We start from the raw sequence: 26,037 nt of genomic DNA, 5'->3' as shown, positions 1-26,037 counted from the left end.
AAAATGCATTCATGCTGAGCAGGAATCACTTACTATGCAAATAATCTATAGTGTGCTTCTTCAGTTTATTTAGCTGGGTGTGGAACAAAGGGGGGAAATCCAATGCAAGTTTATAGCAGTACTCACTGGAAATCTGTGCTAAATTGTTGGAGATCTGCATAGGATGTCCAAACAGGATGAAGTACTACTTGGCCTATTTTTAATAAACTGTTCTGTTCAAATCTTACCTAGTATCCAATCTGACATTCAGACTATATATTTTTGTTAGGTATACAAGAGGAAATTATCCAGATTCCTAAGACAGTCTTTGTGATGTTCAGCTTCCTGATGGATTAGAACATCCGGTTGTTTAGTCATGTGAATGGGTCTTGGTCACTCTGTCTAGCTTCGTAGACCTGCCCCGCATCAGCAAATGGAAGCTGCATGCCTTACATTCCCATTTACCTAGAGCCTAGGCAAAGTGAACATTCCGGAATACCAGTGATGAATGTCTCTCAGAGTCCGTTTACATTTCTGTTTCCCTCATCTACCCGCGTGGCTAACAGACCGAGGCGATTCAATACGGCATGAGCTGGCTGATTGTCTTCTAATTGCTTTTCGAGATTCAATCAATTTTAATCTAGGATGAGTGCAACATACAATCTAGGATTAGGAAGACGCCGCTGACGGCTCGGGGACGACCAGGTGGCGGATGCCCAGCTTCCGGTGTGTTGCTCATTGTACGTTTCATTTGCAAACGGAGGAGCTCTGTGATAGGGTGTGCCTCTGGACGTACGGCCTCCACCTATCAGACAGCTTTGTCAGGGGAACATCCGTGACATCGCTGGCTGCTTATTTTGCCATTCTTTCTGGGGTTTAGTCCATTTTTCGATGATTCTCTATGCGCACTGATGGACAGTCACACCATCCATGTTAGAAAGGATTAGCAAGTTCGCAGGAGTCCGGAGCCTATTCTGGAAGCAACAGGCCTGGAACCAGGTTGGGGCACCAACCCATCGCAGGGTACACACACCATTCACAGCTACAGACAATTTGGTAACTCAGATTCACCTTAGCATATTTTTCTGTGGGGGGAGACCCCATGATGTCACAGGGATATACACAGCTGGGGTGGGAACCCACTAACATCGGCTGCCCCCGATTTAGTAATGAATTACTAAAATTATAGTAAAAATTTAATTTAACAAAAATATTGCCCTGTGCTTTTGACTTGACTCATTTCGATTTCTTCTGTGAATCAAATGCTCACCTGCAATTATGTGAGCAGTGAGGATTCTGTTCATAACCGTTAAGCTGCTATGTCTGGCAACAGAAACCAAAGGAAATGTCTCTGAGGCGACCGCAGGTTCTGTTCTCCACACGGACCTGCCTGGTTGGGTGACTCTGCTGCTGACACTGTCCTCCCACCATGTCCTCTGGAACACGAGAGGATTTCTCTATATTTCATCACATGTTTCTCACCATGTGTTTGTGGTATGGTAATTGCATTTACCACTGCTGATTGGTCTTCTGTTTGTGCCGGTACGAAACTTCCAAAGCCTTATTAAACGAAGTAAGTGGATTTGATTGGGTCGCCTGACTTGTCCTCGAGATAAATGGAGCTGTCGGCTGGAGGCAATCGGACCGGGCCAGGCGTGGTGTAACCTTGACAGTGTATCCTGTCTGGCAGCGGAAGATCAGACAGAGTTAGACCACTAAGAGTTTGTGCACTGAAAAACAAATCAATGTGAGCCCTGTGTTTTTCTGCTGAGAAGGACGCCCCGACCAGACCAACGAGTTTAAGGCACCACCTCAATCACCGTCAGTAGGTCACCTTAGAGATCGCAGACTACACTGCCAAATGCCATCTCAATATCAATACTCCATGTGCACTAAAGATTACTTTCCACAGGTCATGGGGGAAAAAAGCTGTATAAAAGAGACTTTCTGGGTTATATATAGAAGGGCAGACTGTGGAAGCTGCATACCCTGGGAAGGTCGTACCTGAAAGACTGATAAATATTTAATGTTTAATTATAACGGAGATGTAATTAGAAGGACGGGAGCTCTAAATGGAGGGAGCGGGCACACACTTGGGCCCCAGCTAGGCTGAAAGACAGATAATCACCATAGGAAACTGATCCAAAGTCAGCTGGTGAGTGAAAAGGGGTCGATATCGTCCCCATCACCAAGCAGCAGACAACCGTCGCTGGAGCTCCTAACAATGGCCAGATTTTTATAATCTGTGACTAAGTCCCACTAATGGATTCATACTTTTTTGTGGGTCTATTGCTGTTACAGATGTTACATTGTCAGGATAAAGCCATCATTTTACTGTTTAAGAGGAACTTTTGTTCAGAATGATTTGCTTGGTTTTTACATTGACATATTTTTGCAGCCCAGGAGATGTATTAAAGTAATTATAGCTAAGTATATCATTCTGGGATTCAGCACCAAAGCTCTTCATGGGATTTAAACCTTTAACCTTTTAGTTATCGATCAAAGTTCTTAACCACCAAGTGAGCTGTTCATCTCTCCTTTTTCTCAGCTCTCTTTCCTCTCCCACACTTCCTTTTGCTCTGTTCTTGTCCTCCTCTGCTCAATGTCCCCCTTCTATCATTTACATTAATAATAGTTAGCTTGTCTCATTACTTGCCAAGGCAGTGACGCCAGACCGATACAAATGCATTCGTTACAGCAGGGGACACACATTAGCTTAGCTAAGCTGTCTGATCATTAATCTCTCACACACACACACACACACACACAGACACACAATCCCACCGGAATGTAAAATTAGGTATCAACAGGAAGGTGACGTGTCTGACGTTGTGGCTGCCCTGCCTTTGCAAACATGGGCACGGATCTGCCAGAGCGACTGAGGCTGCTCTTATACGAGAAGGTCTCCGGCAGGACGTGACGCAGGGAGGCTGGTGGCATTTCTGGGAACGACCCACTTAGAGCTCCGAGATCGCGCCACTAACACAAACCTACAACGCCCTTAAGCAGCATGTGTGCATGACGGATTGTGACATGACACCATTCCAAATACGACGGGCCAAATCGAGACGCCCAACAACTTGGGAAAATGGCATTGGGCCTCACATTTCGCAGTCATACTGAAAAAATACGTGGAGTCACTTCTGCGGCCTGTTGAAAGACCCATTTTTCATCTGTACGTGCATCTCCTGAGACATTTCCTATGCCTGTCCCACATTTTAATGTCACTATAAATGCCCATAAACCTTAGTTACATCAGCTTCTGCTGCTGACTGCGTCCCCGCTAGAGCCAGCTAGGGGAGATCTTCGGAGACCAGCGTGCAGTAATGCGTGCAAAGATGACTTTAGCTTTCTCTGCCTCATAACCACGGCGCGGCGGGAGGAGCTCGAGCGTCAGAGCCACTAAGTGCAAGAAAAAAACCCATAAAAATAGAAGCTGTGTCTTCAGATGCCCTTGTTGGAGCGCCAAAGGAAGGCTAATCGATTGTGCCCTTCTGCGTAAGGGGCCTGGGCTTTTGTCGTTCATGGCAGGAATGACGACGTTGCTGAAATCCTATTGGCTCCGTGCTGTTTATTTACAGAACTCTGACAATGCGACCATTCCGGAGAACGGTAGCGACTCCGCACGCAGATGACCTTTTTTTAAGCATGACAAGCAGCCGCACAGCCTGGGGCAGCGAGTGAAAGCAAATTCAGGGCCCGTGACCGTCCCGAGAGACCTGTGCTGATCCAGCCTGCAATAAGGAGAAACGGACGAGGCGGGTGCATGATGACACGGAAAACGTCACAGTACGCCAGTGTCAGGACAGTATTGTGGAAAATGTTAGGGAGCCATGTGCACGTTTGCATGAGCACATCCGAAAAACCAGTTTGGGTTTTTGAGTCTGCGGCATCGACACAAAGTGCAGTGTGACCCTCATGGGCCACCGTCCAGCAGGCGGAAAATGACACTAGTGCCCGACATCAGTGACCAACTTCCTGGACAGCAAGTGTCACACAACTCAACTCCTGCACCTTGCTATATCCTAAGGCAGAAGCAAAGCGCTGGGACATTTAAGGGCCTGATGGCCAAAGGGACTTTAAGACATAGCTTCTGTGATACCTTTAGAGACTTAGCCATGCTCTACCATCCCTGTATGTCTTTCTATATGTATGAGCTCAGACGATCAGCCATACAAAGCAAACAACACTGGGTAATGAATTCATACACAGGAATTATTCCAGGGCTCCTGTCTACACACACATTTCAGTACAAAGAGAAGCTGTTTTCTACAGGGGAAAATGAAAGCCAGGAGAAAATAGATGGGTGTATTAAAACTGTCAAGTGCACCAATGTGCTGCTAGAGTATGTGGTAAAGGTGGTAAATGGTGTAATGGTATAAATGCTGTAATTTTAATAAAATTTGCTGTTAAAGGATATTAAAAAGAATTTTATGCTCTTTCAGATCTTGCTGTAGGATGGTAACAAGTTCCTGTCATTCAAGAGAGTAATTACAGCAAATATGTACAACTGTCCAAGAAACCAGTGAGATACTTTTAGCTTTTAGCTTCCGGCGATAAACACTGATATATAAATCGCACACATACAGATTAGCTGTTTAAGAAACATACAGAGTCTCACATTAAGGCGAGATGAGCTCATGATGCAGATCAAGGCGGATTGTCATTGTAAAGTCCATGTGAATGATTGTATAATAAATACTGTCGCTTTACAAAAAGCAGAACCTGTACTGTGTCAGTATATTCACAAGATAATACGCCTGTATACATCACAAAAGAGTTTGTGCCTTTTGGCATTCGAGAAGTTAAATCACAGCACATGTGTGCAAATACAGCCATGTGAATATGCCAATTAAGTCTGTCATAGTTGTACATGTGTTGCGGAAAACAGTATATATACCAGACAGTCCCGCCTGTTTAAATGAATTACGACGACAAGCAAACTCGGCAGAGAATCTGAGAATTAAAGATAAACACCTGGAACGAACTGCCGTCTGAGGGACGTATCAGCCGTGAACATCAAGGCTCATGCAGCAGCTGTGGATTTGATGGTGACACCACAGCCAACCAACAATACTTGTCCAAAAAAGAAGAGGTTGTTGGACCTTGTTAGTCAGCCAAAGACAGCATCCATTGGTTAGTCCGCTAATAGTGTGAATTACTTGTGAAGAGGCGTTCAACGCCGAAAAGATCACTAAGGAAATTTTGACATCAAATTCAGTCCCGGCAATCCAACATGATCGTTTACGCAGTGGGAAGCCGCGTTTCAAAATGAGTGTTACACACACCATTCGGATCTACAGAGTTCTTTTTTGGAAGGGATTGCTGTCTTGGCTCTGCCCACGATCACAATTGCTCACAATGATGGAGGAGGACGGAAGTAGAACCTCTTCAGAATCAGTTCTTTTGTTTAACATGCAGGTACACGGTCCACGGTGGGAGCCTGTTCGAAGGATTCTTCTGCGGTTGCCATGGCGGTCCTGGGATGGCTGCTGTCATCCTCTTGCCGGTACTAGAATTCATCCTCTGAGCTGTCAGCTAGCAGCATGGCTCGGTCTTGCCTGCTGTTTGTCTCTGGGCTCTGAAGATGCGAGTCACGCGACAAGTGTTACGTGGGGCATGGCAGGAATGCAGCCACACAGCACAGGCAGTCCACAAAAAGACTGAGAATAAGATTTTATACCACCTCCACCTGGCCCCCCACTGCAGTAAAGCTATCTGCCTGCCCGGCCTTCTGCTGTTTCTCTCCCTCCCTCAAATTCCCATTAACTTCAAAAAAACAGCCTCTCTGCGGATCAGCAAGCCTTTCTGCTTCCGTCTCTCCTCTCCTCCTCACCTTCCTCCGCTGGTTCTTGAAGCTGTTATCCCTCCTCTTGCGGTGCATCATCTTGATGCTGTAAAGAGCCCCCAGGATGAAGAGGGCCCCAGCGATACCGATGCCCACCGGTGCCAACATCCCAGACACGTAGCCCACCTGCAGAAGCGAGGGGGGGGGGGGGGGGGGTGAGCTTTAAACTGCACTGCGCCACTTCCAGGCTGCAACTTAAGAGTGTAAGATCTGGTGCCAATGCACAAATACACCACACCTGCTTGAATTATTAATGTAGAGGGCAATGAAATGGTGGATAGCATAAGTTTATTTCAACCTCAGATGAAACTTATATGAAGAAAATGACTATTAAAAGGTCATTGAGGGACACGTGCGGACCAATCCTCTGTGGAAAATGGCAGATGAACACTAACCTTATCATGAATCTGGCGGATGTGTACTAATCTTACAAATCTGGCGGATGTGTACTAACCTTATCACGAATCTTCTCTACCCAGCTGCGCACTGAAAGAGAGGATAGAGAAGTGCTCGTTGGGTTGTTTACCCAGAAGTACAAGGATGCTTTGAGCAGCCAATCGGAAAGAGACTTCCTGAGGCGCAGTGCAAGACCAGCGGTTACCGTTAATATGGGCGACTCGATTAGTCTTTGGGTGCCATCTTGTTTTCCATTGACATTCCTATCTTTCCACTGACGATAACTGCTAGTGCTCTACTCAGTGGCCGCTTGACATGCCGCAGCAAGTGCACTATTCTTTCGGTGTGCCCCTGTAGGCAGTTGTGGGGGGTGGTTCACTTTATACGCTTCTCAGACACTTGGGACAGTCGCGGGTGAAACTGCTGCTCTGCTGTGCAGAAAGTAGGCTCTCGGGGTTTGGAGGGAGCAGGAGCGGAGCTGCAGAGGCGGGGGAATTTATGAGCGTCCCAGAGGCCAAACAAGCATGCGGCAAATTTTAGCCAATTTCTTTGCATTTGCTGTTCCTGCAGCCAAGGTGATGGATGGCGGAGGGTGAACGAGAAACTTGGAGGAGAAACAGGGCATGGGCCTCTTTTTAGAATGGGTGAAGGATAGCTGTTTTTATTTCCACTCTCCGCGATTCAGAAGCGCCAACATCACACTGGGAGCAGCACCGGAAAATTTAAATTTAGATGAGAAAGAAATGCCGCAAAATCACGTCTAAGTGACGCAATTACATCTGATGTCTCCGCCGCTGCTTTCTAAAACAATTCAGTCTTGGGCCTCCGAGGCTTCAACAATGGTAATGGAAATAAGTGACCTAAGTCGCTCCTCCGGAGAAAAGACCAGAAAGGAAGACAGAAAAGCGCCCCAATCTCATGTCCTTGCATAAGAAGTCACCCACCCTCAGGCAAACCCATGCAGGTCGGTTCCTCACTGTTGTCAAGTTACTTAACTGTAAAAGGCACAGAGACCATTGCAAGGGCAAGGTTAACGGCACACCCGGGATTTAGAATACCCCTGTGGTCATTATTCCATTAACTACTTCTCTAATCTCACTCCTCCCAAAAAAATAAAAGCCATCTTAAGTAACATGTATCACTCGAGGTTAGAGGTTAAGATCTTTATAAAACAGGGGTCAGAATCCAAAAAAAAAAACAACAACAATTCCTAGTACAGGATCACAAACCTTTAATAAGCTCGTTCAGGGATATGCTGCCACCATCCACACAACAGACTCCCTGCAGCCCAGCCTGGAACCAGATCATAGAAGGTGTACAGCAAAAAGTGGGACTGCCGACGTCACACTCTTAATGCTTACGCCTGACGGGCCACCCTCATTGGTCAGCTTTGGATCGGATTGGGTTCTGCTGCAAAAAGTAACGTCTTCAGTAAAACTCTCGGCTGACAGCCTCGGTGGGCCTGACGTTCGGCATTTATTTGGGGGCTTGACATTTTCTGAGATGGTGCCTTAAAAAGTCCTTAGTGCTTCCACTCGGAGAGGCAGCTGCCGCCTAGACCCACCGCTCACTGGGCCCGGCCTGCAGACAGATCCCACATGGTGTGCGGCACCAACTGGGACTGGCGAAGGCCCACACTTAATGCTCAGGCCTGCCAGACCACCCTAGCTGCTATTCGTTTCCTGCCATGGTGCCTGGAACAGCATTTTGTGCTCTCATTCCGAGGGGCCGATGCAGTGTAGACCCACTACAAACTGGGCCCAGACTGTAACTTGTTCCGCAGAGCCAAGCTTCACAGTGGGACGCTGCTTTCACTAAAGCCTCTGAGTCTCTACACATTTTACCACCCCTCCCCCCCAAATCTGGCAAAGGGGAGGTATGAAATGTTCCATCACGAATAAAAATGTGTGATGTATGGAAAATACTGGTCAGGAGGCTTTTGGATGACAGAAAAGAGACAGACAGCTCATACTCTTCTGGTTGGCACTGCACAGTGAAGCACGGCCTGATTACTGTTCAGACTAAATCTGCTGAAGACTAACCTGTCAGCTGCTCCCCCGGGACAGAATAACTCGTCATCGCCCACATTTGCATATCTGTCACGCTCACCGATGGGACCCGGCAAACGCCCAGCCAGCGAACTCACAGAAGCGAAACTGTCCCTCGGAAATGGGACACAAGCCCATAGGTAACATCTCAACTGCTCTGCATCCCTCTCAGCAGAGGCACCGTGACAGCTGTCCCATGTCAGGCAGGATGGCCGTATTCTGCCACGGGTTTGCGTTCCTCGCGATCCAGCAGGTCTAGCTGAGTCGGCCAAATCCTGCAGTCTGGTGCTGAACCCGCAAAAAAAAAACGCAGCCTGCAAATAGAAGCCGATCAGCTGGGGCTGCCCTTCGTCCTCAAGACCGCGGCTGGCGGACATCGGCCCTGCAGAGCCACAAGGCAGCCGGCTCTTCTGTCGGCTTTCATTTACCCTTCCTTTGGGGATACTGAACATTGACGGTGTGTCAATCATTATTACAGACTTACTCCCACAATCCCCTGAAGTCAACCAAGCAGTCAGATTAAGCATGGCGTTGTAAAGAAAACAGACGGTTCATCGATTTTGATAAGTCAGGGATTGAGGAGACTGTCACATTCCCGAAAGGCTGCCCCACCTACGGTATGACATAAGTCCTTTTTGTCATATCGATGAGGCTTCAGGGCAGCAGGCCGATGTGTAGAAGATGTCAGCACTGGTCTCCAACACAAAGCTCTACACCAGAGTGATGCTCAAGCACCCTAGAGGTGCTGCTCCATCCAAATTCGCATGTCTCCTAACAGGGTTCAGTCCAATACATAAACTGTATTTAAACACATATATGAATTAACATTAATATCTGTTCTCCCCTAGTGCCCTCTATTGTTGATATTGGGCTAGTAAAGCAATGATATACAGTACGCCTCATAGACCCCATTAACATGTCGCAATGACTTTGTTATGTTCTTCTTAGAGTCACGTGAAGGACTGTGCCTAATCAGCCTAATTTGGAATATGCCTTACAGCACTCCGAGGTCCAAAATGTTTTGTCTCGTGTGTTTTGGAATATGTGAGACTCTGCAGCCCTCTAGTGGACAGAGTTCAAATTGCAGTTATGTTGTTGGTTAAAATATGTGCCTCAATTACCTGTGGAAGATTGAACTCTCAAGACCAATAGTACATGAAGTAAGTAGATCTGACCTGTGGCTATTTTAAAAGATTAAAGCCCAAGACAGGAATAGACTCTCCCGAAATACAAATACTTTTTTGACTCCTTACCATGAATAGTCATGCATACTGTACATACCTAATCCTTGATGGCGCTGCACCCATATGGAGTTTGAGTAGAGGTGATAAGGGACATGGCTGTAGGTGTGAGGCACCGGGGTTGGTGTGGGAGTCTCCACCAAATCCTCCTGGCTCTCCTCTTCATCAGAATCCTCCGTGTCCTCATCTTCCTCATCCTCATCGTCGTGTTCTTCTGTGAGGAAAGTTGGAGGGTTTTTTAGAAACAGACAAGTTCTGAGGGGTTTTCCCTGGAGCGAGTCAATACCTTCAGATTCTGACTCTTCCAGATCAGACTTGTTTCTAGGTGATGACAGACTGGTAGTCTTAGCCATAGTTGTAAGGAAAGAACCTTCTGTACTCTTGGGAGCCTCACTGTCATCTGAAAAAGCTTCTGTAGTCATGCCCAGTTCTATAGAAGTAAAGAGGAAATGAAAAAACATGAATCATATGTATCATAAGATATAACAGTACATATGAATGTGCTGGAATTAAACGCATCTCCTCACCCACAGAGTCATACTCCAGTGGGGGTCCTGGAGGGGGTGCTGTGAGGGGCGACAGCACAGAGGGACTGACTATGTCAGAGATCTCAGTTCCCGACATCTGCCAAGGTACAAAGGGCCCCTCTGGCACGGTGGGAGGCACAGTCTTTGAGGAGGCAGAGTAGGATGGGTCTAAATCTGGAGTCATCACTTCCGAGGACTCTGAGCTTGCTAGTACTGTAGGGGGAGACTGCAGAATGGAGGGGGTGCCAGTGGTAATTATCCCGTCTAAGGGGCCATCCAGTGGCTCAAATATGAGTGGGAGGTCCATGTCCTGATTCAGAGACCCCCCATCTGAAACTGGGGGTTCCTCCCCCGCTGTGGCTTCCGGTCCAGATCGCAGGGGTGCAGAGGATGGGTGTGCAATGTCAAATATGTCTCCCACTGTGGATGACAAAGATTTTTTGAAAGTCACACGGTATCATGCCACTCAAACCTGGACGCCACCTTGCTCGAAATCTTCAGACCCCCCAGGATGTGCAAAACATGCCACGGCCTCGCCCCCGTTTAGACCTGAGCTGTCACAGGTTCCCAGTCCTGTTTCCAGTGCTGAGCCAAAAACAGCAACCAATCAGGATGCCACTTGGCCGGGTGGGATTTCGAGTAAGGCGTACAAAATTAAGTGGTAATTGAGAATCCTAAAAGGCTAACTCTCATCTCCATGGACCCTGCTAGTTTTATCAATTTTCCCCCCAAAATATCCTGCATTGCCATAACGAATTAGCCCTACAGAAATATCTTAGCCCTGCAGAAATTCAGAACACCACGTGTATGTTCTACCTTGGCTACCCATCATGATACTGGCTATGAACTGAGGAACACAGTATCCTGTCTCAACTTGTCTGGAAAGACCTCACTCCATTAAAACCATTACCTCCATTCTGGGGCAAAAAAACGTCCATCTGGGAAGGTGTAGGAACTTGGCCAGTTTGTTGTTTTTGGGAGCCTGTCCAAGCCAAGGTCTCTCCTGAGTTACTTTGTTTAGGTGCAGAGTTGGCTGGAAGGTAAGTGGATGGATAGGATGGAGATGGAGCAGCGCTCCTCTCCCGCAGAGATGCTGCTGGTGCAGTTGAAAGCTGGATTCCATCCAGCAGTGCACCATGTCTTGCCCCAGATTCTTCTTCAGGCCCTGACTGCATAGTATTCTTCTTTGTTGTGTCGTTGACCATTGTTACCTCCCGGGAGAGGGCATCTAGGTGCTTTGTAGCAAGTTCCTCAGCTCTCTCTGCCACAGTGTAATTTTCCTCAATCCCAGTTTCCTCTGTCTTGGAGAGCTGGCTTTCAGTGTCTTGTCCCGGCTCTAAGGTTCTCGCTCCATGCCCAGCCTGGCCCGCAGCTTGGCTCGCCATATCCAAGTCTGTTTCTGGGCCCTCATTCCTTGAAAAGGCCATCTGCGCCTCTTGTGGGCCACTTGGCACTAGTCCTGGTGGCATTGCAGAGGCAGGAACTGGGCCATGTGATTCGCTGCTGGCGATTCGCTCTGATTCTCTCAAAAGGGCCATTTCCCTTTCTGCTTGTAGGGTCTGTAGCACGGGAGGGACTGCAGAGATGTGCCGCACCGCTTTGTCATTAGCCACCACCTGCACAAGAGAGCCCTGCAAACCCTGGTCAGTGGAATCCAAAATATCTGGTGTCTCAGTATTTATCGCCAAGGACCCAATACTCAACTTTGCTCCTTGGGACAGACTTTCTTGATTAATCCCTTTAGCCGAGCCCATTTTTGGCTCTGTACTCAGGCTCATTCCTGGAACTGGGATATACGTGTCAGTTCCAATGTACTGTTCCAACATTTGACCACCCTGGTCATCACCCTCTTCCTGTGTCTGCAGTGGTGAGCTCTCGTGGTCACTCAAGAGTATCTCTTTAACAAAGCCCAACGCCACTGTAGCTCTTATAGGATCCTCGGTGTAACTGAGAGAGACACCCTCCATCACCGACCTTGAACTCTGGAAGCTGGTCTCCCCAGTTGGAAATCTCCCCATCTCACTGGCTGGCTTGATGCTCTGTGATAGCCCACCTGGAGCTGCTGTTGGGCTCACGGACGTGACAGGTGCAGCGGCAGGTTTACTGAGAGTGTCCTCTCCCTCATACTTGCCCTCTGTGAGGTCTTGTGCCACCACAGCTTCCTCAGCTGGCCTTTGAGTGGTTTTCACTGCTGAAGTGTCACTACTCAGGGTCCTAGATCCTTCAGCCGGGAGTGGTGCAGAGTGGCCCAAAAGACCAACTCCAAGGAGGATGCACAGCTGGAGGGGTAGAGCACCAGCCATCTCTCGCGATTAGGTGGACATGAAGCTAAGGTGTACAAGGGCAAGTCTCAATTAAAACACCTACAAAAACAAATAAGGAGAGACTTTAAGTTCATCAAGTCATTAAAATATAGCCAGCTCTGCCATGTATTAAACATTCATTCAATGACATGCAAGGCCTTGTGTAAACATACTGGTGTTAATGACATTTTACTGGAAGCAGCTCCCTTCAGAGAGTGCTGTGGCTCTAGTCTAGTGGATAAACTGCACTTCTGTTGATGCAGCTGCTTTACTTCACTGGACAAGCCCGACGCAGCATTCCAGAAGCACTGCAAAAATGAAATGCTAAAAGCTTTAAAAATTCTCCATTTCAGCACTCAACATTTACTCACTGAAGCAAAATAAACCACTGTATAGCAATGTAATTATAATAAAACTAATAAAAGTATAATAATGATCATCATCTATATATATATATATATATATATATATATATATATATATATATATATATACAGTGTATATATATATATATATATATATATGTATATATATATATGCGACATAACTAGGATACTTACATATAAATGAATTAAAAAGACACTGTATTTCTGGAATGGAATCTAAAACAAATGCAAAGTAACACAACGAGCATTAGTCAGACTGACACAGACAGAAGGATCATAAAAGCTGCCCATGGGCCACCACACGCAGGTACCCTGCTGCCCATGGGCCACCACACGCAGGTACCCTGCTGCTCATGGGCCACCACACGCAGGTACCCTGCTCAGAGGACAGCTAAGAGCTTAGCATAACCCTGAAGTTTTGATCTGTCACACTTATGTCATCTTCAGTAACAATAATGGTAGCAACAGCAAGACCTACATTAATGATTATTAGCTGAAATACTGTACATTACATGAGATCTTTCTGGAATAAAGAATACCGATGCTTAGATAATCTTTTCAAAGCACAACTTTTGGGAATAATTATCACCCCAGTGCCCAGGATTGTTTCCTCATTATTCTATGGTGGGATTATTTTATTATTATTATTATTATTATTATTATTATTATTATGTTGTTGTTGTTGTTGTTGCTGTTATTTCTGCTGTTAAATTCCAACCCATGTTCACAATGATCTTCGAGTGCAAGGCTGAATTTGCGTTGGTAAAATGAATACAGTACAATTCCATCAAGCCATCCATCCATCCATCCATCCATCTTACAACCAGTTATTCTGGACCGGTTAGCAAGTCAATTCTACGACAAAATTACACAAAAATAAAAACCATGTAGTTCCACAGATCTACATGGCAGTGTGTCGTGTTAAGCCCAGCGCTAACTTGAGCGGCATTAGCATTGTGCACTGCTTATATCAGCTATTTAATAAATTACATTCAACGGTGGAAAATATGACGCCTCATAACTAACTGTCCTGGGTTTGCCAGCAAAGCAAACCAGAAATTTCAACGACACATATGTGCCGCATCTTACGCAAACACCGTCGTCCTTACCTGTCATAGCCTGAATCTTCGTATATTTCATCTAACTTCGTAGCATCGACAGCGGCGTTGCTTTTCGACGTTTCGGGCACGCGATGCCTTTCAGACGGGTTTATGCGCAGACAGACTCTCATCAGGCGTCGCGGACCCGCAGGCTGGACGGCGCCTGGTCCGCTGCTGTCCTGCGATGGTGTGCATGTGTGCGTGCGTCAGTGTGACGGCTGGGGACCGGCGCAATGGTACCGATTCGCTTATATATGTGCTTGTCTCTGTGTGTATGTACCTGTGTGTGTGTGTGTGCGTGTGTATGTATATGTATATATATATATATATATATATATATATATATATATATATATATATATATATATATATATATATATATATATATATATATATATTACTTGGTTGGAGAACTGACATATATATGTTTCTAGCGTGTTTATTGCATAACAGAAAGAAACTAGGGTGCCTTGTGTTTAATTGTGATAATTTTGTCTCAGACACACTACCTAAAAACGTGGGTTACAATAGAATTACCATGCCAGCACGGTCTGTTCTGGTCTCAAAAAATTGTTGTGATTTGCTCTTATTTGTATCACTAAAGGAAATCAATCAAAATTTGATACATTACTTCTTCTGATTATTATGAGACAAAATTGTTTAATAGTAGTTTCTTAATTTAAAAACAAAAGTTTTTAATATACATGAATAATGCCAAAATAAGTCAACCACGGACAAATAGCAATGGATTTTCAACATGGGGTTATAATGCAATTAATACTTATAATAAATTTACAGAATATCTGCATTAATGTTCGGTTTATGCAACGCATTCTGAGCTAAAAATGAAGAAACATGAAAGCCTCCTCCGCGGTCCAGATCTTAAGTGATGACTGGTGGTAGAGTGTCCGTAGCTGTAGTTTGTTTTGATTTGGGAGTCCCTGGTTTAAGAAAGTTTGAAAACCGTGTTCCTGCAGGACATTAGGACTATGCCTCTGAAACGATATAATGATTTAACAGATAAGCCTTTATTTTACCACATGGTAATACTACATACGAAACTCCCTCAAACTGTCTTCCATCGCTTGTACAGAGGTTACCGTTGCCTAGCGTTCCCTTTAATATCCTAAAAAGATGCCTGATACTTCTATGGAAATTTGAGCCTGACATTAGCAATAAAAAACCATATACTCAAAACATTAAAATCTCCAATAGTTGGATATATTCCATTTAAAATATTGGTGAGAATACAACGCGAGCGATTTAAATTGTATTTTAATTTTACTCAGGCAGATTTTTGACGCCATGGACGACTATGGGACTATGAGAGAGCTGTCAGATCAAGAAGGACCCCTCCCTGCTCGCTCGGTTAGAGAGCTAGGAAGCGGTGTGAGGGAGTGCTCATATCTTTCATTGATTTATTTATTAAGGTTTGAGTAAGAATTTAAAGATTTAATCTAACATGCCATTGTTTGAGGGATTGGGAACAGGCGGGGAGAAAACCGCTGTCGTCATTGATCTGGGGTCAGCATACACAAAGTAAGTAAATATCGCGCACACCATTTAACGTCTCTATTCTGCATATCCGTTTTTTTCCGGGGCTTTATGTTTTCCTTAGTCATAGTTAATTGTACATGAGTCGTTTTTATTTCGTTCATTTCTAAAGAAGATTGGCATTCTAAATGTTTTGTCGCAACGGGTTTTAATTAAATACTAAATAAACTAGAATGGATGGTTGGTAAAAGAAAATGAAGCTTTTGGCCTAAACTGGAGTATTTAAGTATATGTATTTTATGATATCCAACTGTTGACTTCCACGCGAGGTCGCAATGTATTTATATAGATATTGAAGTTCATTACTCCCTGTCACTCATATTTTTCATTTTCCCTTTATGTTGTTATCATTTTGCACCAGTACTTCGGTACATACTATTTCACTGTTATGTTGTTTTTGTTTGTTCGTATGTAAATCTATATTTCTTATGTCATTGTCCATGCTGAATATCCTAGAGCTGCTAAACGGTATTTAGTTGTTTTTGTTAAAAACATTACCATAAAGATCTATTCTATTCTAAATTAAAAAAAAACGGTATAATCGAAGGTAGTTAAAGAAAGCTTTTAATAAAATGTCTTTTAATGTGGATTCACAGTCTGTCCACAAATGAAACCGCAGATCGTGTTTTCTACACTGAAAACACCATTTAATCTGGCAAATCCGTTCCTTTGTTGTGTTTGCAGTTTTAATAATAAACAATTTCCTGCTATACTGAAATTGTACAGTACTGTGACCCCAAGCTGATAGCCATACTGATGTCTATAGCTGTCTGCCGTCTGCAACGTCGCTAATACGTTAGAAGTAACAAATGTAACCGACATAATTGTAGTACCCTACGTTTAAACTAATAATTAAAATTAGACTCTAACTATCCTAGAATGATGTCATTGCAGTTTGACTTGTTGGTAATAGTTATTGATAGGCTTGTAAATCCTTGGCAAGAACTAGTACGTTTGTAGTTATTGAGGGAACCACTTGATGCTTCAGAAATGTTTAATTCCTATCACTATTCAATTAAATTAATCGGTGATACGATTATTATGATTACTCAAATTATAAACCTATTCTCTACAAAGAAAGTAGAATCTTGCAACATTTTTATTGTAATTTTTAAACCCGGAGAAGAAGCCAGTGGAAATTATCGAAGTCAACTCTTTAACTCTGCAGAAAAGAAAAACGTATAAACAAACCAGTACTAAGTTGTCGGCATAGATGAGCAAAATGCTGTTACATCGTTTTTTTAATCTGTGGGAGACAAAAGATCTGTCTGTGGGCCAGATTTGATAATGAATTACAAACATGTCATGGGCTGGTTCTTATTCTCCACTTCAGAAAATGGCTGAACTTAGAATGTTGTCATCTTGGTGGTGTTTGGCTCAGCAGACTAAAGTTGTGTGCCTGTGATTGAAAGGTTGCTGGGGATTAATGAAGTATCATTATTCAGTTTTTTTTAGTAGCAGTAATTGCATCTTTCGATCTGGTGCTGCTGACTTTGAATATTGAAGTTTTAATTCAGCACATCTGACCTATGGCGATATCTTGATTTTTAATTAATATTAGCTGATACTGATATGCCAATACTTTTTATTTCATTAGCTAGTTAGCTACCTCATAGTCTTGACCATTGCTACTGGGGCTGTAACGCCACACAACGGTACACCTGATCTGTACTGTATTCATATTATTAGCTCTCAGCTTCATATTAGAACTGTGCAGCACAAATATTGTCTCCAAAAAATACAAAGCATAACAAAATAAATATCCATTAGGGTGCAGCATTAAAAACTTTGAATTTAGTGATGGATGGTTATTTTTGATGCACCACAACACACAACTATGAAATGTGTCCTCTGCATTAAACCCATATGTGTTATCATGACATAGCAGTTGGCAGCTAATTCAGCACCCAGGGAGCAGTACCTTGCTCAGGGTACCTCAGCGGTGCCTTGCTGGCCAGGGATTCGAACCTGCAATCTTTCAATTACAAGTGCGCTTCCCTAACCATTAAGCCACCACTGCCTACACAAAGTATCTGTACTGCACTTGTATTCATATTAACAACTTCCAGCTTCACATTAGGATGTACGAGCGCATGAGTAGCGGCGCGGCCTCATCCGCCCCTTTCCGAATGTTGCTCGGGGGAAACACAAAAATATTCCGCATTTGCTGCATTTGTTCAGTATATTTTTTCATACCGAACCAAAAGACATATACACTCCTAATTGCTAACATAGTAGAAAGAATAACAGTTTTTTTGTGTTACAAAAGAGAGGCATTTCCCAAAAGCATCACTGCACAAAGGTTGCCTGGAGGGAGCATTCTGCACCATAAAACAGGGGTGTGTTTCCCAAAAGTGTCATAGCGTAATAATCATTAGGCAGCACTTCTTTTATGAATTTTATGCCGGGGCGGTGAATGCCACAGTGGGAAGTCTCTGTGCCCATGATCAGAAGATCGCTGGTTCAAGCCCCGGTTTCAGCAGAACAGTCACATGTATGTGGGCCCTTGAGCAAGGCCCTTAACCCCCCCCACTCCAGGGGCCCTGCACATTGGCTAACCCTGCGTTGTGACCCCCAAGCTATTGAGAGCAAGATGGGGTAGGCAAAGAGAAGCATTCCAATGTAGTTGTACCAATGGCAAATAAAACATGTTTGTTTGTTTGTTTGTTTGTAATGCCATCCTACATTTTGGAAATCCGTGTGGCAAAGCTTCTATTTCGCATGTCTACTTGCAGCTTGTGAACACTAGAGTGCACATCCCAGAAGCAGCAGTATCTTTAAGAGGATTTTACCCCGAAAAATCGAATCTGACATTACAGATCATTTTCCCCACTGGTGGCTGGAGTGCCAATCCTTCCACCAACCCCTAAATTTTCCCTGTAAGTTGAAGGTCCTCCTTGTAGGGCTGGATGTAGATTAACATTATACCCAGGATGAAGCAATTGCAGGTTAAGGGCCTTGCTCAAGGGCCCAATGCAGTAGGATCACTCCTGGCATTCAAACCAGCAACCTTCTGATTGCTGGCATAGATCTCTAGTCTCAGAGCTACCACACTAATCATAAAGATAATATGTAGTGCAAAATAAAATATAAAGAAATAAAATTGCTCAAGAATAGTGGGGGGGTGGGGAATCACAATTCATATGTTACGCAGAATCCTGCAGCCGTATGTCAAATGCACTGCATGCAACGGTAGGCTTTTTAAAAAAAAATTATAATTGGGTGAGTTATGATGGTCCTGCAGAATATATCACTAAAAAGTCATTATTTGGCTCAGAATTTTAGTGAAGTGGAAGTAAACGTTGCTAAAATACTCAAGTAAAGTACAAATGCAGAAGTACAGTAACAGAGCATTTTTACTTTGCTACTTTACACCTCTGATCTGATATCGCTTTTATTTAATCCGCACAGATGTGGCTTTGCAGGTGAGACAGGGCCCAGATGTATAATTCCAAGTGAGATCCAGAAGCCAGGTCTCCAGCAGGTCAGTCTGCTTGCTGTACCATTTGTTTTTTTTCTTCTCTAATCCATACATTGTTCTGAAAATCATGTGAATGTGTTTCCTTGCTATACAGCCTATTAAAGTTGTCCAGTACCACATAAATACCGATGAGCTCTATTCCAACCTCAAGGAGTTCATTCATATGCTGTACTTCAGGTAAATAATGTCTTTTAATTGTGTCCTTTAATATCCACTTAATTGCTAGCAATACTAATTAGCCGAGCAGTTCAGCGATTTGCTTGGCCTGGATTTGACATCAGGATTTAGTGATGTATGATTGACCTGCATGCTGTCCTCAGTCTAACCATCAGCAACAGCCTGTTCTTTCCAGAACTGACTGCAGTCCACTGCCACCGTGATACTGGAGTTAGTCACTGACAAATTTTGTCTTCACTGTTTCTCGATGTTTAGACATCTGCTGGTGAACCCGCGGGACCGGCGAGTTGTTGTTATTGAGTCAGTGCTCTGCCCCTCCCACTTCAGGGACACCCTCACCAAAGTTTTATTCAAGCACTTTGAGGTACTGGAAACCATGTGTCACCCGGTAATATTATATGTTCTGTATTAATGAGGATCAGGCATGTTGGACAGGGAATTATATTTTTTGAACGCTTGCATTTGTTCTCTTCCTAGTCATTCCTATATAAATACCTATTTGCACAAATAGGCAGTTTTTATATGTTGCGATGGAAGTTAATTTCTTTGTGCGGCAGTTGCCTAATGTTCCTTTGTCCCCAGGTCCCATCAGTGCTCTTTGCCCCCAGTCACCTGATGTCAGTCCTGACACTGGGCATCAACTCTGCCCTGGTGATGGACTGTGGCTACGCAGAGACCCTGGTGCTGCCTGTATCCTTGTACTGCTGTGCTGGCTTCAGCTGCCCCATAGATCTGATGGGCACAAAGAGTCCAGTCATTGTTTTACAGGGTTAACATACAGGCTAACAGACAGACATCTCCTCCTAAGAAGATGAGGGCGAGTTTAATTTTGAGTTCCCCATATCCAAATTTAGAATGATTGTATTTTGATTGGCTTCAAATTAATTTCTACACATTGCACCGGCTGCTGTGTGAGAATGTGCTGCATTGTATAATCTTGACTGAAGCAGCCGATTAGACTTGCTCATAGGTCTATGAGCTTTACTTCAGTGCCAGGTGGAATTACAGCTCCCAGTGTGAATTGCTCTCTGCAGTGTTAACTTTATAAATGGCAAAGTATAATCTACCCTGAACGCTAAACAGATATATGAAGGTATCCCCATTCTATCTGCCTGGGAGGCATTGCCGATGGGAGGGAAGGCCATTCACAAGTAAGCCTGCTTGTGTATCTCTGCCCTTCCTGCTCAAGGTGACCTCTGTGGGGGCCAGCTGACTGCCAGCGTTCAGTGTCTGAGCTGACTGTGGGTGTGTGTGATCCGCAGGGAGCTCGAGACCCTGCTTGTCGAGCAGTGCACTGTGGACACGGCCTCAAGCACAGGACAAAGCCTGCCAGCGGTCATTGGTAAGTGCGCAGCTCCCTTCTGTCCACTAAGCTTTATGGTGGGTGTGCAGCAGAAGTCTGATATGTAAACAAGCAACTATGGGAAAATTCTTTTTTTAATAGCAGTGGGTAGAATAAAGCTTTAAACCCCTCAGTGGGTGGGAACCTGCTGCATCACTCACAAGGTATAACCCAATGGGAAACATTGAATTATTCAGTGGGGCGTGGGTTAATCTTGTCCAGTACCACCGGTGTGTGATAATTCTTAATCAGTGCTGGCTTTATAGCCTGTCAACTATTATAACCTCTCGCCTGAATTTAAGCATTTGTTGTACTGTTGTGCAGGGATAAAATGTTTCTGTACAGCAAGCTGGATGTTTCTCAGCGGTGGAATGTACACCTCTGTCAGTAAATGCAAAATTAACAAACCGTCCTGTACGTTTAGTACTGGAACATTTTGAATTAGTACAGCGTGTAATTAGATTTGACTAAACTAATCACCTGTATGAGGCCCTAGAGGCTGCACTGCTACAAAGTAACTATTTGGCTGTATATAGACATATTAATAGTGGCGTAATAGGATACAGATGAACACTTAGAAATGGTCCAAAAGAAAGCTGAAGGGTTTTCTTCAATGAGGCATTTCATGGTTTAAATATACTGCCAAAAAATTCTGGACATTCCTTTCCGAAGATTACATTTTGCCTCCACAACATAAGTGATAATTGTATCTGTGAATTTCCAAAATATGTTTCATAATTGTTCTGTCAGTATCCTTTTTGTTGGTGCTTGGCATGCTCTGCTATTTTCTGGGTCTCAGTTTATTTAATACTGCCAACCCAAATACATATATTAGTAATGATTTGGTTTGGTTCCTAGCAGCTCATTGTGTATCATAGTATCTGTTTGGGTTTCAGAACTCCAGGCATGCAGTCCTCCTGCATCTTCTGAGCGGACTCCATTTCAGCATGATCTATTTTTATGGATCCTTCTGTGTTTTATATTCTGCTTCTCTGCTGCCTCCCATGTGACGGTAGCTCTCCGGCAGTTGACAACCATTGTCCCACGGGCTCTCTTACCCCGCACAGATGAGACGGGCGCTGATGGTGGCCACCCTAGCTGTACCTAAAAGGACCCCTTGTGGCTGTACTAATTAAATAGGCTTCCATTTCCTCTCGCAACCAGGCACAATTAGCCATCAAGTGCTGTTTGCAGGTGCCCCTCAACTGTCTCCAGCCACATTCATTTAGCCAAATTAAATAGTTGTACATTCTTGTTAATGAGTAGATCAGTGAAGGTGTATGAATCCGAAAATGGAGAGCGACGCCTGTGAAATAGGATCTACTTCCTCGTCTCTCATCGATTCCTTTTGTCTGCTGTTCTCAGGCTCCATTCCAGAAGAGGTTGTGGAAGACATCAAAGGTGGGGAAACGAGAGCAGGAAGGCGTGTGCCTTTGGAGCCTAGTGTAGAGAGAGTGCCTAAACAGGCAACACGGATTGTCTGAGTGTTCATATAGCATTTAAAACATTGCATTGACGTTATGTGCCATTTCAAGCTTGTCTAAGTGTTGCTGAAGATTTGGTCTAGTATAATAATGATGACACAATACACATAAGAATTAGAGGGGGATTCAGATTTGAGATTTACTGTGGACCTCATATGTCATACCTGTTCTTTCTTTCAGTCAGGACCTGTTTCGTGAGCGATCTACAGAGGGGCCTGAAGATCCAGGAGGCCAAATTCAACCTGGAGGGCACAGCAGAGGTAGGGGGAAGCGGGGAACAAAGCTGGGCCCTCAAATGACTTCTTGTTTAAGGAGTTTGTTTGACTGGCATAGGTTTTGACGATGCTTTTAAGTGGCTGGTGTCTTCCTGCTCCCATAGCGGCCAGCCCCACCTCCTGAAGTGGATTATCCTTTAGATGGCGAGAAGATTATACATATCAAAGGATCGATCAGGTGACTTCCCTTTATTTGTGCCGACCAATGGGAGCGCTTTAAGACCTCACACTCATGTTTTTATGTAAATTCACTGTATTCTAAAAATGAAAAGCTTTTGCAAGTTTACATGCAAATATTACAGTTGCATTTATGCACCTGGAATTGGAAAACAGATTTCTACTTATTATTGTATTTAACTACTGTACAACACAGTATGGGCCCAATCTGTGTGTTTGTGATCATCTCCCGGTGTTTATGGGGACAGCTTCCTGTGATTCAGCTTCCTCCCGCAGTCCAATAAACATGCAGTTCAGCTGAAGCAGAAACTTTAAATTTTCCACAGTGTGTGACTGAATATGAGTAATATGCAGCAGGACAGTGTCCCTCCAAGGGTCTGTGGCACTCTGTGGGTTAATCCTACTCTTGCGGACTGTGGTCAGTGTTCATATGAGCATTGTGTTTAGGCTACATTTATCGTGTATGTTCCTTATTGGAGTCTTGCTTACTCTTGAAGGGACTCTGTCATCGAGATGCTGTTCGAACAGGACAATGAGGAGAAATCCGTAGCCACCCTAATGCTCGACGCTCTGGTCAAGGTAGGAGATCAGTATGTTCTGTTAAGCGTTTGGTTCATTCTACAAAGCTGAAAATGTGACTGACTTTGATGCATAACGAGATCTTCGCTAAAGGTGTTCCTGGGAGTGTTCTGTACTTGTCTGAGAGATTGCAGAGGAAAAGCAGGTAATGGAGAGCCCAGCTCAAAGTTACCTTAGATAGGCGGCCCCAGGCCGTGTGCAGCGCCCCAGGTCAGGTCTGGGGTAGTCTTTCTTGCTCTACCTGGAGAGCTGGAAGCGATGCCAAGCAGTCTTGATTACGGATCTTAAACAATCGCATCCTTTTGGGAGTGACATCCAGCGGGGTGCCTTCAAGTCATTCGTGGCAGGACTCCAGAAGTTCCTTAAGTCGTTAATGGAACGGTGAGCAAGTTTATTTTCCGGTTCTCGGCCTCCCAGTAATGTAGACGGCCCTCCCCGCAGTGCCCCATGGACACCCGCAAGGCCCTGGCGGAGAACTTGGTGGTCATCGGGGGCACAGCCATGCTGCCCGGCTTCCTGCACCGGCTCCTGGCCGAGATCCGCCACCTGGCAGACAGGCCGCGGTACCAGCAGGTGCTGTCCAGCAGGACCTTCCGTCTGCACAGCCCCCCGGCCAAGCCCAACTGCACAGCCTGGCTCGGAGGTGCGTACCCCCTGCCCTGCCCCATATGCCAGCCTCCAGGTCTTCTACCGTTTGCCCTTGCTTACAAGACCCCCTTCCCCCTCCAAGTTTGCCTCCCTGTCTTGAAGACTTAATTGAACTTCATCTGCTTGGAATGGTTCCACTTTGGGGTCATTTCCAGTCTGTTTTTTACTTCTCAAAAAAACCTCCAGTATTTTCACTTCTCTGCAGCTTCTTTATATAATATTATTTACAAATCAAACCATGTATAGTTTTAATAACAAAATAGGCTGTGCTATTGTATATCTAATAGAATATTAGCTACTTGTACTTTATTTGTATACTTATCTTTGTACTGGGTGTGGCTGAACAGCTAAGCATTGCAGTGCACTTGTCACATAAAGCCAAGACAATCTCTCAGAGGTGGGTAGTTCAAGTCCAGAAAGTAAAAATCCAAACCAAGATTTTGTTTCAACTAACCAATTGAGTATAAAGAGTCACAGTCACAGAGTACTCAGCTAGTTGGTTGGAACAAAATCTTGGTCTGAATTTTTAATTTTGGGACCTGAACTTTCCACTTCTGCAATCTCTTGAATGTTGAATCTATACTTGAATGAGAATATGGACCTTTAGGTATATAGCATGTCCATTTAGACATTTGCCGATGGTTTGCCTGGAAGCAGCAGTGAAATGCCAGGTGGTTATCAGATACGCTCACCGTGTCTAGGTGTGTCTCTATGCTTGGTCTGCAGTAACAGAACAATGCTCTCATTCATTGTGTTTCACCCATCAGCAATTTAGTGCATGACTGGGTAGAATATGATACTGCAGGGTCAAGTTTTACATGGACAGCTGACTCTCCTGCATCATTCCTCATCCTCCTCCTCCTCAGGTGCGATATTCGGGGCTCTGCAGGATATCCTGGGCAGCCGCTCCATCTCCCGGGACCAGTACAACCAGACGGGCCGCACGCCGGACTGGTGCTGCCTCAGCAGCCCTCCCCCGGACTCCCTGTACGACACCGGAAAGACGGCGCCCCCGCTCATGAAGAGAGCCTTCTCCACGGAGAAGTGAGCCTGATCCCCCCTCCCCCCCCAGCTGTGAGCTTCCTGACACTGAGCGCCATTGCTAGATTACCCCCCCTTACATTCCACCAGCCTGGCTGAACTGTAAACCCATGCCTGATAGGTAATATTGCTGACTGAGCAGTCACTATAGCGCTGTGCTGAAAAACCATCAGCTCCTCCTAGTTTAGTAAACATTACAAATTATATTTTACAGATTTGCCGTACTTCATATTTGCTTGACGTTTGGGGGGTGACCTAAGTCAGTCAAGCATTGTAAATGTATCTGCACAGTGGACAAACTTTTTGTTGCGTCATAATCTTAAAAACATTTTGACGTTTTTCTTTCTCAGTTTTCAACACTACTATGTGTATAACTAACTAATTTGAAATGTGTGACTTATTTAAGTGTCTGATAGTGATAATGATGGACAGCCCAGTATTTCGCAATTGAAATAATCATAAACAAAAAAAAAAAACCCGACAAATATAACTTGCTGAGTGTTTTTTTCCTTATACTTTATGAAGTTATAACAACAGTTTCATTGGTTGTTTCTGGTTTTGACCACTGGTTATGCAGCGATACCTACAGACCAACATTAACTAAAAAGTGAAACATTAACTAAAAAAGAGAACAAAAATAACAGAAGCAGTCATATCAGGCAGCAACCAGCTGGTTGTGCTGGTGTTTCCAGTAGATTAAAATGTAATAAGGTAAGAAACTTTATTGATCCTAGGGGGGAATTCTTGAATGAAACCCAGTATTGGCGTGTACTGAAGTAAACTTTTGTTTTGCCTAAATAGCTACTTGGAAAGACTGTCTGACTGAAAAAATTACCGTTTCACACGGTAGTCTTGCTGTTTGTTATAGGGAAAAACCAGAAAACTCTCATTTTAATTTTTAGATTCGCTTGGCGCACATTAAACATTGTTTGTGCCACCACAGAGTCTTGAAAAGCAACTGAAACAGACCGTTGGATACCACTGATCCATTTGAAAAGCAAGCTTAGGATTTTGTAAATGGGGGTCAGAAAAGAGGCCGTGTTTCTTAGAAACCGAAATACATAAAGACAAGGATCCGACATGCAGTTGTGAAAATGAATATCCTCTAATGAAACTGCACCGAAGGCCATTTGGCCTGAAATCCTGTACTGGGTCCACCGGTGCAGAGCCCCAGTGAGATGAACGCGGAGTGGGTGGGTGTGTCTCCGGTGAGATGGACGCGGAGTGGGTGGGTGTGTCTCCGGTGAGATGGACGCGGAGTGGGTGGGTGTGTCCGGTGAGATGGACGCGGAGTGGGTGGGTGTGTCTCCGGTGAGATGGACGCGGAGTGGGTGGGTGTGTCCGGTGAGATGGACGCGGAGTGGGTGGGTGTGTCCGGTGAGATGGACGCGGAGTGGGTGGGTGTGTCTCCGGTGAGATGGACGCGGAGTGGGTGGGTGTGTCTCCGGTGA

The 26,037-nt window shown here is 44.6% G+C and overlaps 2 protein-coding genes across 3 annotated transcripts; one reads left to right on the top strand and one right to left on the bottom strand.

Annotated features, from left to right (window-relative positions):
• Nucleotides 1-3,535: 3,535 nt before the first annotated feature.
• On the bottom strand, nt 3,536-14,074 carry LOC111852358 (armadillo like helical domain containing 4). 2 transcript variants are annotated; one of them, XM_072699279.1, is made up of 9 exons: nt 13,838-14,074; nt 12,903-12,944; nt 10,950-12,402; nt 10,040-10,459; nt 9,799-9,942; nt 9,553-9,726; nt 6,282-6,313; nt 5,816-5,953; nt 3,536-5,560 (listed from the first exon to the last, which is right to left on the bottom strand). In XM_072699279.1, the coding sequence occupies exons 3-9, from the start codon at nt 12,340-12,342 to the stop codon at nt 5,492-5,494; spliced, it is 2,370 nt and encodes a 789-aa protein (XP_072555380.1). In that variant the 5' UTR covers nt 12,343-12,402; nt 12,903-12,944; nt 13,838-14,074; the 3' UTR covers nt 3,536-5,491. The 2 variants fall into 2 exon arrangements, with proteins under 2 accessions (XP_072555380.1, XP_023683983.1); XM_023828215.2 differs by lacking the exon at nt 12,903-12,944.
• Nucleotides 14,075-15,161: 1,087 nt separating this feature from the next.
• actr10 (actin related protein 10) lies at nt 15,162-25,076 on the top strand. Its single transcript, XM_023828548.2, has 13 exons — nt 15,162-15,367; nt 18,794-18,866; nt 18,958-19,040; nt 19,296-19,404; nt 19,623-19,730; nt 20,124-20,191; nt 20,303-20,382; nt 21,748-21,783; nt 22,047-22,126; nt 22,246-22,319; nt 22,816-22,897; nt 23,339-23,540; nt 24,412-25,076. The coding sequence occupies exons 1-13, from the start codon at nt 15,291-15,293 to the stop codon at nt 24,591-24,593; spliced, it is 1,254 nt and encodes a 417-aa protein (XP_023684316.1). The 5' UTR covers nt 15,162-15,290; the 3' UTR covers nt 24,594-25,076.
• Nucleotides 25,077-26,037: the final 961 nt, after the last annotated feature.

The sequence above is a fragment of the Paramormyrops kingsleyae genome, chromosome 14 (assembly GCF_048594095.1).
Source record: "Paramormyrops kingsleyae isolate MSU_618 chromosome 14, PKINGS_0.4, whole genome shotgun sequence".
Lineage (NCBI taxonomy): Eukaryota > Metazoa > Chordata > Actinopteri > Osteoglossiformes > Mormyridae > Paramormyrops > Paramormyrops kingsleyae.
This window is presented reverse-complemented; position numbering and strand designations above follow the sequence as displayed.